The 18,790-nt window shown below is 41.9% G+C and overlaps 2 protein-coding genes across 4 annotated transcripts in view; both read left to right on the forward strand.

Annotated features, from left to right (window-relative positions):
• The window catches only part of LOC139764008 (corticotropin-releasing factor receptor 1-like), a 102,782-nt gene extending 99,637 nt beyond the window's left edge, over positions 1–3,145 (forward strand). For both annotated transcript variants that reach the window (XM_071690477.1, XM_071690478.1), the window contains exon 12: positions 1,236–3,145. In XM_071690477.1, coding sequence (XP_071546578.1) covers positions 1,236–1,475 — 240 coding nt within the window. In that variant the 3' untranslated portion in view covers positions 1,476–3,145. The remainder of the gene's footprint in view (positions 1–1,235) is intronic.
• Positions 3,146–7,410: 4,265 nt separating this feature from the next.
• The window catches only part of LOC139764109 (U4/U6.U5 tri-snRNP-associated protein 1), a 31,807-nt gene continuing 20,427 nt past the window's right edge, over positions 7,411–18,790 (forward strand). For both annotated transcript variants that reach the window (XM_071690604.1, XM_071690603.1), the window contains exons 1-4: positions 7,411–7,655; positions 11,203–11,333; positions 14,288–14,451; positions 16,859–16,978. In XM_071690604.1, coding sequence (XP_071546705.1) covers positions 7,525–7,655; positions 11,203–11,333; positions 14,288–14,451; positions 16,859–16,978 — 546 coding nt within the window. In that variant the 5' untranslated portion in view covers positions 7,411–7,524. The remainder of the gene's footprint in view (positions 7,656–11,202; positions 11,334–14,287; positions 14,452–16,858; positions 16,979–18,790) is intronic.

Raw genomic sequence — 18,790 nt, forward strand, 5'->3', positions numbered from 1 at the left:
TGCCCTCCCCCAGACTTCCCAGGTGAGTCCTGCCCTCCCCCAGACCTCCCAGGTGAGTCCTACCCTCCCCCAGACTTTCCAGGTGAGTCTTATCCTCCCCCATACTTCCCAGGTGAGTCCTGCCCTCTCCCAGACTTCCCAGGTGAGTCCTGCCCTCTCCCAGACTTCCCAGATGAGTCCTGCCCTCCCTCAGACCTCCCAGATGAGCCCTACCCTCCCCCAGACTTTCTAGTTGAATCCTGCCCTCACCCAGACTTCTCAGGTGAGCCCTACCCTCCCTCAGACTTCCCAGTTGAGTCCTACCCTCCCCACACTTCCCAGATGAGTGATGCCTCCCCTCCAGACTTTCCAGGTGAGTCCTACCCTCCCCCGACCTCCCAGGTGAGTCCTACCCTCCCCCGACCTCCCAGGTGAGTCCTGCCCTCCCCCAGACCTCCCAGGTGAGTCCTGCCCTCCCCAAACTTTCCAGATGAGTCCTGCCCTCCCTCAGACCTCCCAGGTGAGTCTTACCCTCCCCCAGACCTCCCAGGTGAGTCCTACCCTCCCCCAGACTTTCCAGGTGAGTCTTATCCTCCCCATACTTCCCAGGTGAGTCCTGCCCTCTCCCAGACTTCCCAGATGAGTCCTGCCCTCCCCCAGACCTCCCAGGTGAGTCCTGCTCTCCTCCAGACTTGCCAGGTGAGTCGTACCCTCCCCCATACTTCCCAGGTGAGTCCTGCTCTCCTCCAGACCTCCCAGGTGAGTCCTACCCTCCCCCAGACCTCCCAGGTGAGTCTTACCCTCCCCCAGACCTCCCAGGTGAGTCCTGCCCTCCCCCAGACCTCCCAGGTGAGTCCTGCTCTCCTCCAGACCTCCCAGGTGAGTCCTACCCTCCCCCAGACCTCCCAGGTGAGTCTTACCCTCCCCCAGACCTCCCAGGTGAGTCCTGCCCTCCCCCAGACCTCCCAGATGAGTCCTGCTCTCCTCCAGACTTGCCAGGTGAGTCCTACCCTCCCCCATACTTCCCAGGTGAGTCCTGCTCCTCCAGACTTCCCAGGTGAGTCTTACCCTCCCCCAGACCTCCCAGGTGAGTCTTACCCTCCCCCAGACCTCCCAGGTGAGTCTTACCCTCCCCCAGACCTCCCAGGTGAGTCCTGCCTTCTTCCCTTCCTCTTACGCACGACCGACAACATTTCATGCAATTTTTCGGGACATTGTTGAGTCCGTGATAACCGAGAATGTTGCTCTCCCAACAGGGCGTGATCGTGTCGGTCTTGTACTGCTTCTTGAACAGCGAGGTGCGGGATCTACTGCGGAAGCGATGGCGGCAGTACCGCTTGCGGCGTCGGGGACAGCCCGCCTGCCGCCGCCGCAAGAGCACCAAGTGTACCATCATCCTGGAGACGTCCCTCTCGCACCGCCCCAGCCCGGATAACACCCCGAGACACTCACAAGTCCAGGGCGTTGACAACCATGCCCTTGAGACTGTCGTATGATCACTTCTCGACCATCGCCACCTGGGGATGTCCTCAGGGTGACCACGGCTAGTCTGTATGGGTCAAGGGACACCCATGATGTCGACCATTAACCGTCCAACCTTAAACCTGAAGTTCTAAGGCGTGTGATCACAGCCTGACGATGACCTCCACGAGATGACCCCATCAACCACGCCCCCCACAGAACTGTTGTGTGAAGACCTTGGCCCGCCCATCCACGTCCTGGGAATCTTCGAGGTGGCCTTACAGCCTACTTACCCACAGACGTCGGCAGTGTGATGCCAGCCGCCCTAACTATGGCCTGGGGACGTGGAGTGATAACGTCCTCTTCATCCACTGCCTGGGGACTTGTGTGATGTATCTGATGACGAATCAGGCAGATCCAAGGCCCATAAGACCGTCTGTGTTGGTGACTCTCACAACAAGATTCTGTAGGCCACCAGTCGTCTGGAATCGTGAATGATGAATCATCGAAGATCATAAAACAAACAAGCAGTTACCAGTGGCTCCACGACCCACCAGCCGTGGGAGGAGGGCCCTGCCAACCACAGTCGGGAGACACCTGTGCTGCTGGTGTGGCCTTGCCTCCCACACTGTCCGTATGTTCACCTGTGGCGTCGCCAAAGCCCTGCCAACCACAGACCGGAGACATCTGTGGTCTGTCAGGGGCTCCACTGACAGTGTGGTGCACAGGACGTGTGAAAATGTGAGAGATAAATCGGTTCTTGTGTGCAGGTTATCTGTCACAGCTCCGCCTAAGCTGCAGACTTCATACACTGCCTCTGACATGCCAGACTCTGTTGACACTGAGGTTGCAACTTAGTGACGAACTGGAAACCAAACACATCCTCACAGGGGAAAAATTAGAGCTGTGAGATTTCGATAGACGCGATTCTTGCCGGTAAACATTACAATCCGTGGAGTTACTCCTACGTCTATCCCGTCCACTAACAGCTGAAGAACGTCGCTCGAGTGGCAGACTTCACCTAACACTCACGTAGCATATAGCGCATTAAAATGTCACGATCACAACTTCCATTTGTTTATCATATCTGTCGTATACGGTGGTGGCTGGCCACATGACGCGCAAGCCTAGTCGGCGGGATGGACGCTGGACACCTCGGCCTGTGATACTGAGCGCCGTGTTGGTATGTGTGCGCGCGCATGAAGGTCCTTATGCAGCGTGCATGCACTCAACGCTGCCCCAGTGCTTAGTATACACTCAGGGGGAAGATTGAGTGTATACCAGGTGACGGAGGCAAGAAGACGTCTACCGTGGAATCCCATGTAGCCCGGAGGACGACTCCCCACATCCAGGAGGTCGTGTTGGGCAGGTGCTCACCCCTCCCCTCATAACTGTTACTAAGATGAAATGGGTTGATAACGGGCGTCACCACCTGCACAGACGTGAGGACAGCCAGTCTAACACCCCCTGGTAACAGGTATCATGTATCTACCATTGTATAATTAACTAATAACAAATAAAAAAAAGTAAATCCTCATTACAATGTATGTGGGAATACGGCCATATTTTGTACATAATCTTCAGTCATGGCGACTGCACAAGGTTCAAGAATACATATCTATGTTGTCTTGATGTTTATATTTAAATCTTGTCTTTTCTGTATCCGTTAAATGTACCGCCATCTTATGTAATACACTCTCATTTTCTATGTTCTTGTTTATCTTTACACAAATGACAAAAAAAAAAAGAGAATTGTAAAAGTCTCATGTATAGTTACTTATTTTATATGTGCTTTGAGTAAATACAGAGATTTGTCATGATGCAAGGAAATGCTTCCTGTGTTGACGATAATCATGTACAACAAAGATTATATCTTTTTAACTGAATATCGCATACTAATAGAAATTTACCATTTTCTAAATACTTGCTTCTGCATATTGTGTGTGTCTGTAATTCGTAATTGTTTTGTGCGGGAGGGCTCCATCTCCTGAACTGTCACTATCATGCACATTTCAGACTTACGTATAGTCTCCACATTCACAACTTCAGCATTCAGGTTATTTCCGTTCTTTCACTATTCTTACATCTTTTCGAATAAAAGTCTTGTTTAGCTTCATACTATGGCTTGTAGTTTCGAATAAGTGTTCGCTTTTGACATCATTGAACAAAATATATGTTAGATGTATTCATGTCTGAAAACTTAAAATGTGTGGACACACACCTTTTACTCTTCTCTTTCCCATGGCAGAAAATTTAAGGCCTCTGGCCTTACCCTGTAACTAAGCTCTCGTAACTCGGTGTTGCCCTCTTCCGTATCTTCTCTACTGGTTCTTTGTGCTTCTGTAGGTGCGGTGACCAAACTTGAGAAGCATATTCTAGTTTAGGCCTAATACTGGATGTGAACAGCTTAACGAATATTTTCTGATCCATATAATTGCGTCCTGCTCTCTTATTTGCCAGCACACAGTTTGTATCCTTTATTGTTCTCTAATGTTGGACACTGGCGACAGGTTTGGGCTATAGCTACTCTCAAATCTCGTATACAAAGTCCTGCAACTTATTTCCGACTAGATATGCAGTTATCTTCCGCAGTCTCCCAACCTCACTACTTTACATTTACTATGGTTGAATTTCATCAACACTGAATCAGACCAGTTTGCATACGTCCCCTTGCAGGTTGATGCAGTCTCCCCTCGCTACCTTGGCATTCGCAAGACATGTTTCCATAACTCTGTCTCCATGAGAATCCAAGATCCCCAAGTCTATTACTTGTAACCAAAATCTCTCCTTACTAGTATTTTACTGGCTTTATTTCGTTATCAACATTGTACATTTGTTTTGGCTTGTTCAAAAATTTTGGAGAATTATTTTATATGATCAGAACCACTATGCACTTCTATCCCACAGTAACGCATCCTATAATGTGTTGTCTGAACGGGCCATCTGTTGGTGTCTGGGAGTAAGAAGGCCAATCCTCTTCTTTAGTCTGGGAGTTAGTTTAGTCTTCTCTTTCCTCCTCGCTATCTTGTAATCCCCTTCGGAAAGAATAGAATAGACCTCATCTCTGTTACAGTTTTGTCCCTACAACTCCACTATTATCACGGGCATTTCCCCTTATACGATCCTTGAATTGCAGCGCTTTACCAAACATTTTCTCATTCGTATACTTTAGCGCGATTCACTTATTTCCCAGCAGCTTGCCTGTTTTACGATTCTCCTGGTGCGTGGTTGGTTCTACCGTTCCCTAGATCTCTTTCACGTATAGATTCCAGAAACTTATCTCTCACAAGGTGACTAAATGATCAGATGTTGTATATTACTAAAGACGGTATTGCACTCCATATTATATCCCTTTAAGCGTTTCCTTGACTCAACTTCAGGAAGAAATGTTCCGATCTTAGATACGGTTTTGGTGTCGATGCTGTTATAGTAGCTCATTGTACATGAGTTTATGTAAGAAACACAGACAAAAGGTGGCATGATTGGCCCACGACTGGGTTGTCTGGTAAAAAGAAGTTTAATTTGACAAGAAAATGTAATTCCGCTCATCAGTTTTTTAAGACTTATCACCAACTCCCCGCTGCTGAAAATTAGCCTTCCAGTGTCCCCGTTAACGCTGTCGTTTATACAGTTTGTTTCTGACGTTTTTCTTACAGTATACGTGAATTTATAAGACATTTGCCCATACGACTTTTGAAGGTATCTATACTTAAAGCATTCACTACGTCTGACAGTTACTTATTCCAATACTCAACACAGCTATAGGAAAAGAAGCTTTTTTCCCACGTTCGTACTACATCTTTTAGCTTTGACTTTTATTCCATTTGTCCTGGTAATCGTATTTTCTGGCATTTCGAAAAGATGTTCGTGATATTCTTTATCGAACTTGTTCAGAATTTTGAACACATGGATTAAGTAGCCGCGAAGTCTACACGAAAGAGAATAAGGACATTGTGATTGCATATCAAGAATAGGACTGGTGGCAGGAGAGATAGTCGACGGAATATGATAGTTCAGTACGAACAAAAACCTAATTCATCAATCTTAGTATACTGTAGTTGGCAGATTAAATCTAACATTAAGGTTGCTAGATACTTTAGGTTGCGTAGGTTTGGTTCGTATTCTTAACATTTCAGATTTTGATTACCAGGAAAGCCTGTGTTAACTTAGCCATAACATGTGTTAACTTTCCTATGTGGTTTACTTTGTATCATCAAAGACACTTATCTGGGCGTATAAGTAACCTCAAGGTAAATTAGTGCAAAGTTTCTCAAAAGTTAAGTCGAAGAAATGCAAAATAAAGAAATCTAAACGTGAGTCTTGCCTTCTGTTCCTAGGTATTGTTTTGCCTCTTCAGCTATTGACGTTACTACCTCATTTTTTTCTTCTTAATTTATACAACACTTAAAATAGGAAGTCCATAACATGTAGACAACAACAGCGACAAAAGATAGGTCTAATTTGAAAAGGTCAAATTGAACAGGTTAGCGTGCAAATGGGAGGAACGCCTTTGGGAGCAAACTTCTGTGAGAAGGAAGGGATTCTCATGGGGAAGTGTCTATGTTGTCAACTGTTGCGTTGATTGTAGATATCAGGTGGCCATTCCTTTAGTGTTGCAGCTTCAACCCTACTTGTAATAGGCAGTGTCGTCTGACTAAACTGTGTGGAGAATTCTCACATTCATTACTGTCAAAAAGTCATGAGATATACGTTTTCGACACCAACTTATGTACTTATGTCCACTGGTAAGTACTGGGGTCAGTAGCACCATCTACACGCTTATGGCCGACTGGGAAGTGCTCAATGCTTAAATGAACCAATGACAGTACTAACAAAATACCTGACTTCTCATTTATTCAGTCGCCAAACAAACAAAAAAAAAAAAGATTCTTGGATATTATCTTTGAATGTTAAGGGTCATTGAACTATTTGTTCTACTCCGTACCAGTTTTCAGCTGGTCATCCACCGGTCATAGGCAGATGACATACCGATCACCCACTTGCAGTCCCGATGGACACACGTGCACCCACGCACGCATAGACTGAGAGACAATGTAAATATAAAAATGGTGATAAAATCGAGAAAGCACACCAATTGCGACCTAATAAAGGAGGCAAGGAACCAAATCATTAAAAGCATTCTTGGTTAATAGCTTAAAAAGATGTTCAAGTTCGGGGACGTATGAAGAAAGGAAACATTCTATCATGAAATTATTAAAAAGAAAAATTAATCTCGAGGAGCAGCGAAGGAAATATTTCACTGGAAACTATGAATGAATTTAAGCAGTACGAGACTGACTAGGAATGCAACTTATCATCTTGTGAATGTCTCATTTGGGGAAGTGTGAGAAATTATAGCAAATTAGCAATGTCGTGGACAACCAAGGATCTTTCACAGCAGATGAGGGTTTAAAGCTCAGGAGTTGGGTTGAGAGGGGAGGTTCAAGATAGGAAGACTGCACTTCATCCCTCAGTACAGCCAGTGATCTTTGTTTTACAACTTTTTACCTCAGTATTTTCCCCACATATATGAATGTTTCACATACGTAATGTTAAAACCTTCACGTAGAAGTGGATCTTTTTTTTTGACATCTACTGAAATCTTTTTTAGAAGAGTCCGCTCAGGTCACGCTACAGTAAATAGAGGGAGAATTCAATATTATGTAGGTGTATCATTTAAAGAAACAAAATTAAATTGACACTGCTGACGTTCCCAGGAAATTAACATTACCACAAGCATCTTCAGAACTGGAGGCTGGGGTGCACCTCTCAAGAAAATTCAACTTCAGGGACAATAAGAAAAAAACAAATATTCCACCTGAGACTACATTATCAGAAAGCCGTTACATCTAGGAAATCGAATTTGTGAATAAAACACATAGATATATTTCTATTTAAATCAATTATAGAATAAAAGAATGTCTAGTGAATGCACTGGTAGAAATCCGACTGCAACACGCATTTCTCGCCTCCTTTGGTTGAAACGTTTGTAAACACTGCAGCAGGAGGTTGGATAGTAGTGCGCTTAAGGTTTTGTTCCCTTAGGGAAGAGAGAACACCCATATAATTTGATTGGACAGTATTATGGGGTCATCTAAGAAGAATAAAGAGAAAGATCGGGATAGGACCAGAGATGAACGCAAAGAGAAGAAAAAGAAGCGTCGTTCAAGGTCTGGCTCACGTGAAAAGGATCGAGAGGGTAAACATCACCACAGGTAAGAATTGTATTCATTTCCTTTTTGTGTGCCATATTATTGGTCTTAACGATCATCGAAGTTTCCTCATCGGTTTATTCAGAAAGCCGAGAATTGTTTTTTCCTTTGCAGAATAAGGTCCTATAAGATACTGTTTGGAAGTGCAGGAGCAACTGTTAAAAAATATCCCAATAGATTATTTCTACTCATTTCTATTGTGATCTTCCAGTATCTCTTCCTTAGCTCACGTCGAGTGCCTATTGATAATTTCCAAGGGAAAGGGTGAATAGCTAAGATATCTATGAACCAGTTGCATTGTCTCAGATCTGAACCTGGACCCGTTAGATTGTTAGGCAGCAGGGCTAACCACTGCATCATTATGGAGGCTCTAACTGTACTGCACAGGTTGGAAGGTTGGATACTTGAGTCCTTTTATGGTAAGGTGACGGTTTAGCCACACATTGGAACAAACTTTGAATATTGAATGATTCGTAATATATTAGGTTAGCTCGACATCACTGTTAGTTTTGAATATGGAGTGATTTTGTTCTGAAATGTTAGTTTATTGATTAAGAAATATGATAACTTATAGAGCATGATATTTTATTACACAGTATCAAATAAGGTGATAAGGGTTATTTGGATCAGGGAGAATTTGGGGGATAATTAATGTAAAAGTAGGTGTTGTACTATCAAAATAACACCAAAACCTTTAAAAACTACACCTAATCTCAATAAGTAACCTAAGTCATAGGCTGTTACTGGGTATCACATAGATGCTTTGTCTGTCATTTGTTTGTTGACAATTGAAATTGAGATAAAGCTGTACTGTTAGGGAGGTTTACATAAGTTCTAGTGATTTTTTTCATTACCTATTTTGATTATCATTATATTTTCATGGTTATTGTAAATAGAATACAATACTTAATTAAATTTGGAGTTGATTAATGGAAAAGTTTGTGATACACTTGAATAAAAACAGATTCGGTGAATGCTTTACCTTACACTGATTTGCAATGTAATTACAATATGATGACACACCATCTCCCAGGTCTGACAGCATGTAGAGTGGATGTGGTTTAGGTGTCAATTAACAAGTATACACATTTCTATTGGAAAACTGATAATTACTTCAGACCTGACAATAGAGTTAACATGTATGAACTTTTACTGTAAAAGAGAGGAATTTCCATTTCTGTTTTTTCCCCGATTCCTAGACTGTACTGCACATTATTGATATATTAAAACTGGCAATACTTTTCTCAGATGGAAAGTTCCAATTTGGCTGCACTTTAATTTCACAATTTTTTTTTTTTTTTTTTTTTTTGGTGTCTCCCGCATTTGCGAGGTAGCGTAAGGAAACAGACGAAAGAAATGGCCCAACCCACCCCCATACACATGTATATACATACGTCCACACGCAAATATACATACCTACACAGCTTTCCATGGTTTACCCCAGATGCTTCACATGCCCCGATTCAATCCACTGACAGCACGTCAACCCCGGTATACCACATCGCTCCAATTCACTCTATTCCTTGCCCTCCTTTCACCTTCCTGCATGTTCAGGCCCCGATCACACAAAATCTTTTTCACTCCATCTTTCCACCTCCAATTTGGTCTCCCTCTTCTCCTCGTTCCCTCCACCTCCGACACATATATCCTCTTGGTCAATCTTTCCTCACTCATTCTCTCCATGTGCCCAAACCATTTCAAAACACCCTCTTCTGCTCTCTCAACCACACTCTTTTTATTTCCACACATCTCTCTTACCCTTACGTTACTTACTCGATCAAACCACCTCACACCACACATTGTCCTCAAACATCTCATTTCCAGCACATCCATCCTCCTGCGCACAACTCTATCCATAGCCCACGCCTCGCAACCATACAACATTGTTGGAACCACTATTCCTTCAAACATACCCATTTTTGCTTTCCGAGATAATGTTCTCGACTTCCACACATTCTTCAAGGCTCCCAGAATTTTCGCCCCCTCCCCCACCCTATGATCCACTTCCGCTTCCATGGTTCCATCCGCTGCCAGATCCACTCCCAGATATCTAAAACACTTCACTTCCTCCAGTTTTTCTCCATTCAAACTCACCTCCCAATTGACTTGACCCTCAACCCTACTGTACCTAATAACCTTGCTCTTATTCACATTTACTCTTAACTTTCTTCTTTCACACACTTTACCAAACTCAGTCACCAGCTTCTGCAGTTTCTCACATGAATCAGCTACCAGCGCTGTATCATCAGCGAACAACAACTGACTCACTTCCCAAGCTCTCTCATCCCCAACAGACTTCATACTTGCCCCTCTTTCCAAAACTCTTGCATTCACCTCCCTAACAACCCCATCCATAAACAAATTAAACAACCATGGAGACATCACACACCCCTGCCGCAAACCTACATTCACTGAGAACCAATCACTTTCCTCTCTTCCTACGCGTACACATGCCTTACATCCTTGATAAAAACTTTTCACTGCTTCTAACAACTTGCCTCCCACACCATATATTCTTAATACCTTCCACAGAGCATCTCTATCAACTCTATCATATGCCTTCTCCAGATCCATAAATGGTATCATGTATTTTTGGAATGTTCTCAAGTGGTAAAACTTTCAATAAAATGCAGAATGACGTATGTCAAAATTATTAGTATTAATGTCATTATCTAGACCTTAAATATGACCCATTATACTGAAAAAAGATCTGAAAATTTTGTTTGTTACTTATTTTAAGCAGTAGGAGTAAAGTTTAGGGATACCACATTATTATTTAGAGCTTTCTGTCAGGTAAAAGATATTTTTTGAGAATCCATAAACAAATGAAACATCACCAAAGTTAAGCTTCCCTAGGAATAGAATTGTAAATTAATGGAAAAAGGTTATTTTAATTCAAATTCAAGTTAGGGCTTAGAGTAAGGAAAATATATTATGTTGGAATCCCAAGAATTGTATCTCCTACTCTTAATTACGAACAGGAGCTGTATCATGAATCTGAAATATTTTTGTTTAACTTTGATAACAAATGATCTACAACCATGCATTTTCCCTCTCTGTGTTGTTGCAAATGCAGAAGCAAAGCACTTGAGAAAAGGCTTGTCTTTTATTAAACCTGTTTTGTTTTCCCTTTCAGAATGAAAGATTTTGTTCCTATGCAAGAGAAATTTGTGTTCAAGTTTTTTGATATTTCTTTACCTGTATCAGGCTAGAGTTTATTGTCTTACACTCCGTCACATACTCCCACATCTGCTTCAGGAGTAGTGCTACTCCTTCCTTTGTTTTTGTCCTTTTACCAATTCCTGACTTTATTCCCAAGACATTCCCAAATGATAAAGTATATTGCCTATGTAGCTAATTTGTAAGTTAGATTATGGTAATGTCTACAGGTTTTGTTAATCAGTCGATTTTCTTGTGAAAATAGCTTTCTCCTATTTTAGTGAAGGATGGTCCCTGCCGAATCTCCTAATCCCTTGTCTTTGATATACCTGCATCACTCTTGGCTATTTTGTACTGAAATTCCACTCTAGGAGATATCTTGATATTTCAGACACCACCACAAACATAAGAAACAACGTAGCAAGAGGCGTGAGGATCGATCTCGCTCCCATTCACCAAGCATTAGTGAAGACAGTCTTTCTGATGTTGAACAGCTGCTGCAGATAAAGGATGATGGCCCAGGTAAGAAAATTAGTTTGCTTAGTATATAATAATGGTCCTAATAGCATGTTTAGAGCAAATTATCTCCCACCCTACCCATATTCTTGTCTGTCATGACCAGTCTCTTAATACTCTGGATTTGTTTTTCACCTCTAGTCTATCCCACTGTAAATACATAATCTCACTCCCATTTGGTTCATCTTATCACACTCTCATGAATGTATCTGTTCTACTGGCACCTCCCCCTCCAGCAGCCCCTTCTAAGCACCTAAAAAAGCTGACTGGGATAACTATGTAACTTTTTTAATTTGACTCGGGTAAATTATTGTCTCATGTGGTGATGCTTCTGTCTCCACCAAATGCATAGCAGAGGCTATTCTTGCAGGAATGGAAGCATTTATCCCCTCTTCTTGCATGATGACCTCTACATCCAATAAATGGTTCAACTGTTCCTGTTCTGAGGCCATTCAGGTAAGGGATCAGACAGATCAGGCTTGGAAAAACTCTCCTTCCTCTGGCTCCCATTCATCTTTTATCACTTCCTGTAATCACTACAAGCATGTTATTCGTGAGGCCAGGTGTTCCTTTATTCAAAGGAAGTTTGAAAACCTCTCCTCGTCATCTACTGATAGGTCTTTCAGGTCTTTAGCTAAGGTCATCTTAACAGCTTCAATCACTCTAACTCCCCTTCACCTTTCCACTCTGATGGTACAGTATGTGTTTCTCCCATAGACAAAAGAACTCTTTTTGGTTCCCGTTTCTCCTCTAACTCCACCTTGAATGACCCTAACATTCCTTCACCCCCTGATGCTCTTACTAATCCTATGCCCCTTCCCGTAATTTCTTTTCAGACTGTCCAAAAAGCACTTCTTTCTTGGGACACAAGCACAGCATATGGTCCAGATGGCATCCGTCCCCATGTACTGAGTGTGCCTCTGAACTTGCATCTGTGCTTGCTCATCTGTTCTGTTTATGTTTAAAAACCAAGACTTTTCCTTCTCCTTGAAAGCATGCATTGATACATCCCATCTCTAAGAAGGGTGACCATTTTGACCCCTCTAAATATTGTCCTATTGCTTTGACATATACCAATTCCAGTCTTTGAATCCCTCTTCAACTCCCATAACCGTAAACACCTTGAAAATCACAGTCTTCTCTCTGGTCACCAGGCTTAATCCACTGGTAATATTCTTTCATAGTTTACTAATGTCTGGTCATCATCCCTGAAAGATTTTGGGGAGTCATGTGTAGTTGTCCTTAGCATATCTAAGGCTTTTGACACCATGGCATCAGGGTCTCATCTCTAAGTTCCCCTCTTTTGGCTTCCCCTCACTTTGCTCCTTCATATCTAGCTTTCTCTCTGGCCAATCTATCTTTGTGGTTGTTGATGGATCTGCCTACCCCCTATCCTCCATCAGCAGTGGTTTCCCTCAAGGTTCTGTCCTGTCCTCTACACTTTTTCTTTGATGACTCAACACTGCATTCATCTACATCCTTCAATCCTGCTCTTGCTTCTCTCACTCAATCTGCACTTGTCTTGACACAGCCTCCTCAGTAAACTCAGACTTAGACAGGATATCTCAGTGGCGTAGACAAAATCTTGTAAGTTTAATGCCTCCAAGACCCAGTTTCTACCCATCTCTGTTGGAAACTCCTCACAACTCATCTCTCCTTAGATGATTCTGTAATTCCACCACTTGACTCAATGAACATACTTGGTATTACTGTAACATCCAATCTTTCTTGGAAATCCCACATTACAGGAATAGCTAAGTCTGCCTCTAAGGAACTGGGTGTCCTGTTTAGATGTCAAAACTTCTCACCTGAACAGATGCTCCATTTATATAAGCGGTTGATTCATCCTTGTATGGAGTACTGCTCTCACATTTGGGGTTATTCGAGCTGTGCATCCTTACTTGACAGAGTTGAGGCAAAAGTGGTCTGCCTTATAAACTGTCCCAGGCTCACTTCCAAACTTGACCCCCTTACTTTATGCCGCAATGTTGGTTCACTTTTCATCTTCTATCGGTAATACTTTGGTTTTTGTTCCCGAGAGCTGGCTGTTTGTGTGCCCACACCACTAACTAGACCACACAATACTCGGCATACTGCTGCATCACATGATTATTGTGTGGCATCAGCAACTTAAGTGTGAGCCATTTTGATACCTGCCTCTTTCCCTATGCATTGAAGCTTTGGAACTTTCTACCATCTTATGTCTCTCCCAGTAACTGTGACCTAGCACATTTCAAAAGACAGGTTTTTCACTTTTTAAAGGTTCGTAAATACTTTCACTTGTCTTCTCTTTTCCCATCATATAATTCTCTCTGTATTTCAATTTAAGGCCCGGCCTTGATGTGGACTTTTGTCCTTGACTGGAGCCTTCAACATGAAAAAAGGGTAAAGTATTTATCTTCCTATAGTGGGTTAAGTAGGAGTAAACATTGACAAAGAGAGTAGATGTGTTAACTGGAAGGGAGGGTGTATTCATTTCATTTCTTGTGTGTTAGTTGTTAAATCTTTAAAGAGTATTAGATATGGCATGTTTTACATATTTAACAGTAGCATCATTATAAAGACTAGATACTATATATTGTATGTGACTGATACAAATAACACCACACAGTACTGATTGACTACAGATCAGGATTATTATTTGTTTCATTAGATGTTCATTTCACACACTGCATCAGCACACCATTATTAGGTATCATTGTTGATTGGGTTTCAGGGTAGCAAGTTCATCACAGGTAACTAGACATCCCATCCCTTTTCCTTGCTTGCAGGAGTAAGGTTAGGGGCCCAGTGTTCTGGAAACTTTATCCCCACAGAATTAGCTAGTTTACATACACTTGATTTACCACATGAAGGTGGGAATGAAGTTTGAAGCAATGGACAGACAGAGAGATTATCATTTTTATTATTTTATTGCATTGTAAGATTCTTTATATGTATGTTGTTTCTTGTTTGCCCAGGCTACCACGTTACACATGCTCCACCACCTCCAAAGATTACAAAGCACTCTCCTTCACCTCCTGCACAGCCAGTTGGTGGAGGTATTGGTGGGGGTGGGGATGTCTCACTCTCAATTGAAGAGACTAACAAGATTCGAGCCAAGTTAGGATTGAAACCACTAAAGGTTTGTAAGTGTGTTTTCTGTTATATATATGGTTTTATGTAGATTTTGATTCCACATTCATGCCAGCAGTCATCATTTTAATCTGTTGCAGTTGTTAGCTGTTTGGCATGGATTTTTGTTTACTGATTTGTTCTTTCATATATTTCATATATTTTATACTTAAAGTTCCATCCAAAAAGGAGCCATTGCTTTTCTCCTTTGGGGTCTGGCCTGTGAGCATGAGATACTCTGTTGCATATTTCTAGGGAAATCAAGGTTTGCACCTTCCAATACTCAGAGTTTCCAGTGAGAAAGTAGTGGCCTTCCCACCCTTTGCTAACTATTCAACAATGATACTAGCAGCTTGCTTGTTTCAGGCTGCCTTTAGCCTGTCAGAGAATGCTACAGAGACAATGTCTTCAACCTGCTCCATCCAGCTGTCTGAAAGTGTAGAATTTTCAAGGATCTCCACCTGAGGTTTTCTGTCTGAAAGTGTAGGATTTTCAAGGACCTCCACCTAAGTTTTTTTGTTTTGTTTTGTTTTAGGCTTATAACTGACTGCCACCTTGTTGTCTCTGTTTTGTCACAGATGTCTGTCTTCTCTTTTATTTGAAAAAAAAATTAAATGCCCATTGACCATAGCTATTGATAGGAGTTGGGTAAGCACTGAGAAATTCAAATTCATGGGCGGAACAGCTTTCAAAAAGCACATTTTATCATCAAAGTGGACAAGCTTGATTTGATTCACTTTTGTATCCCCAGGGACAAAGCTCAGGACTACACAAATGCTATGATTACCTTGCGGTCCAGATCTTAGTGTTTTGATATCATGTAGAGTAAATTCTTGGGAAGTTCAGTTTGAGGCCCTTTGCAGTGAAATGGTGAGTCTGAAGTTACATTCTGGTATAACAAGTTTTTTCCTGAAGGAAACTGAGATATTCTAAGAGCGCTTCCCGAGGAACCTCTTGAATCCTTAGCTCGGTGGATCATCATAAAGAAACTCAAAATACTGATGCCTTGTAGTCCTTCAGTGACTGCTTTAGTTATCTAAATGGATGCCCCAATATTAGGGCTTCTATGCTTCATGTTTGAGTGGAGATGGCCCTGGTATTTTAATACAGTAGTCCTAACATATTAGCAGAATGGAGTTGCTGGTCTCATGGATTGTCATATCCCAGAATGTCCTGAGTTGTGAGTGTAGAAGTTGATTTTTGATAGAAAGCACTGTAACTGTCTTCTGCCTGGTGAACAAAGGCTCTTGCAAATCATTGCCTTTCAAGAATTAGTGGAAAAGATTCTTTTCCTAGCTGAGATTCCTTCAGCAATGCCATGCTCCTCGCTTGATACCTGAGGTTCTTATAAGTCACCTCACCTTTTTAAAGACCAGGATCCTAACCACAGAGTTTCAGATTCTGGAAAGCACATTTATGGATTTTCATGAACAGCTCTAGAGGAAGAGGTTTGGAGAACACTCAACAAATTACCTTTTATGTAACATTCACCCTTCAGCTCAAGATAGTACCAGTCAGTCTGGGAAGCTTTTTGGTCCTTCCTTAAAGAATCTGATGGCCTCAACCTAACCTTAGTCTTTTTCATGAGAAGAAAATGGCTAATAACTCTATTGCCCCATACAGTAGTGCCCTTCAAGGATGCCTGACTCTGGAATTTTATATTAATCTGAGAAGGCCCTGTCTGTGACCATAGATTTAGCCTCCTCTGTAAAGTAACAAGAAGCTCCATTTCTCCAGTCATCAGCCATGTAAATATCATTATTATGTTTTTGTTATGTTATCATTTCCTTCTGAGCAGATTTAACATGTGGTAGAAACACATCATTATTTGAATAACATATTATTTACACTGTGTATAGCCATACTCTTGGAGTAGAATTTCTCATTAACCTGGAATTAGCTTTATTTAAGAAGGAGTTATTCTTGATTAGTCTGATTTAGGGTTTTTCTTGACTGAGCAGTTGTTGAATAATAATTTTAGAATCTAAATTGATGTAAATGTATGCAAGCATACTTCAACATTTGTCTGGAAAGTGGCAATTAGATCTCTTGAGGATTACTAAAATAGCTTGTTGGACATGTAAGCATTCCACACAAGTTACTTGGATTGAAGAAAAAATAATGCCTGAAAGTTCTAACTCAGAACATTAAGGGCAGCTTACTGTCATCACAGCTGGTCAGAAGATAGTATTTTTGAGATTATTTCATAGTTAAGCCTTTGCCCGGAAATCACAGATCTTAATTACTCATTGACACAGAGATACACATGAAAACATGAAAAACCCTGGTATTCATTTGTAGATACAATATCTGTGACTTCAAAGATTTTATTTTTATGAGTGTTTATGAGTATGTAGTAGGGATTAGTTTTATGTATGTTTGAATAGATTATGGCTTATTAATATCTCTCCTTGAAGGTTGATTCAGTACCCAAGAAGGAAGAGGATGACAAAGATGTTGCAGAGGGAAATGAGAGCATTAAAAAAGATGACGAATTTGTCCACAAACCTGCAGAAAGCATTACTCAGAAGCTAGAGGTAAGTTGGAGATATGTTATATACTTGCCTTTTCCCTAAGATCAAAGAAAATTCTCATGATCATAGGTTATAAATATTATTAAACACATGGAAAGGTCTTTAGGGCCTGGATGCAGATAGGGAGCTATGGATTTGGTGCATTACACATGACAGCTAGAGACTGTGTGAATGAATGAGGCCTTTTTGTCTGTATTCCTGGTGCTACCTCACTGAAGCAGGGGATGGCAATGCTGTTTTCCTGTGGGGTGGGGTAGGGACAGGAGTGGATGAATGCAAGCAAGTGTGAATATGTACATGTGTATGTATGTAATGTCTGCATGTATATGTATATTTGCGTATGTGGGCATTTATGTATAGATATATATATGTATGTGTGTGTGTGGGTGTGTGTATGAAGTGATGGGCCATTCTTCGTCTGTTTCCTGGCGCTACCTCGCTGCTGTGGGAAATAACAATTATGTTTAATATCCCTGGGGATAGGGGAGAAAGAATACTTCCCATGCATTCCTCATGTGTCGTAGAAGGCGACTAGAGGGGACGGGAGCGGGGGGCTGGAAACCCTCCCCTCCTTGTATTTTAACTTTCTAAAAGGGGAAACAGAAGAAGGAGTCACACGGGGAGTGCTCATCCTCCTCGAAGGCTCAGATTGAGGTGTCTAAATGTGTGTGGATGTAACCAAGATGAGAAGAAAGGAGAGATAGGTAGTATGTTTGAGGAAAGGAACCTGGATATTTTGGCTTTGAGTGAAACGAAGCCCAAGGGTAAAGGGGAAGAGTGGTTTGGGAATGTCTTGGGAGTAAAGTCAGGGGTTAGTGAGAGGACAAGAGCAAGAGAAGGAGTAGCACTACTTCTGAAACAGGAGTTGTGGGAGTATGTGATAGAGTGTAAGAAAGTAAACTCTAGATTGATATAGGTAAAACTGAAAGTTGATGGAGAGAGATGGGAGATTATTGGTGCATATGCACCTGGGCATGAGAAGAAAGATCATTAGAGGCAAGTGTTTTGGGAGCAGCTGAGTGAGTGTGTTAGTAGTTTTGATGCACAAGACCAGGTTATAGTGATGGGTGATTTGAATGCAAAGGTGAGTAATGTGGCAGTTGAGGGAATAATTGGTGTACATGGGGTGTTCAGTGTTGTAAATGGAAATGGAGAAGAGCTTGTAGATTTATGTGCTGAAAAAGGAATGGTGATAGGGAATACATGGTTTAAAAAGAGAGGTATACATAAGTATACGTATGTAAGTAGGAGAGATGGCCAGAGAGCATTATTGCATTACGTGTTAATTGATAGGCGCACAAAAGAGAGACTTTTGGATGTTAATGTGCTGAGAGGTGCAACTGGAGGGATGTCTGATCATTATCTTGTGGAGGCGAAGGTGAAGATTTGTAGAGGTTTTCAGAAAAGAGAATGTTGGGGTGAAAAGAGTGGTGAGAGTAAGTGAGCTTGGGAAGGAGACTTGTGTGAGGAAGTACCAGAGAGACTGAGTACAGAATGGAAAAAGGTGAGAACAAAGGAGGTGAGGGGAGTGGGGGAGGAATGGAATGTATTTAGGGAAGCAGTGATGGCTTGCGCAAAAGATGCTTGTGGCATGAGAAGCGTGGGCGGTGGGCAGATTAGAAAGGGTAGTGAGTGGTGGGATGAAGAAATAAGATTATTAGTGAAAGAGAAGAGAGAGGCATTTAGACAATTTTTGCAGGGAAATAATACAAATGAGTGTGAGATGTATAAAAGAAAGAGGCAGGAGGTCAAGAGAAAGGTGCAAGAGGTGAAAAAGAGGGCAAATGAGAGTTGGGGTGAGAGAGTATCATTAAA

The sequence above is a fragment of the Panulirus ornatus genome, chromosome 48 (genome assembly GCF_036320965.1).
Source record: "Panulirus ornatus isolate Po-2019 chromosome 48, ASM3632096v1, whole genome shotgun sequence".
NCBI classification, from domain to species: domain Eukaryota; kingdom Metazoa; phylum Arthropoda; class Malacostraca; order Decapoda; family Palinuridae; genus Panulirus; species Panulirus ornatus.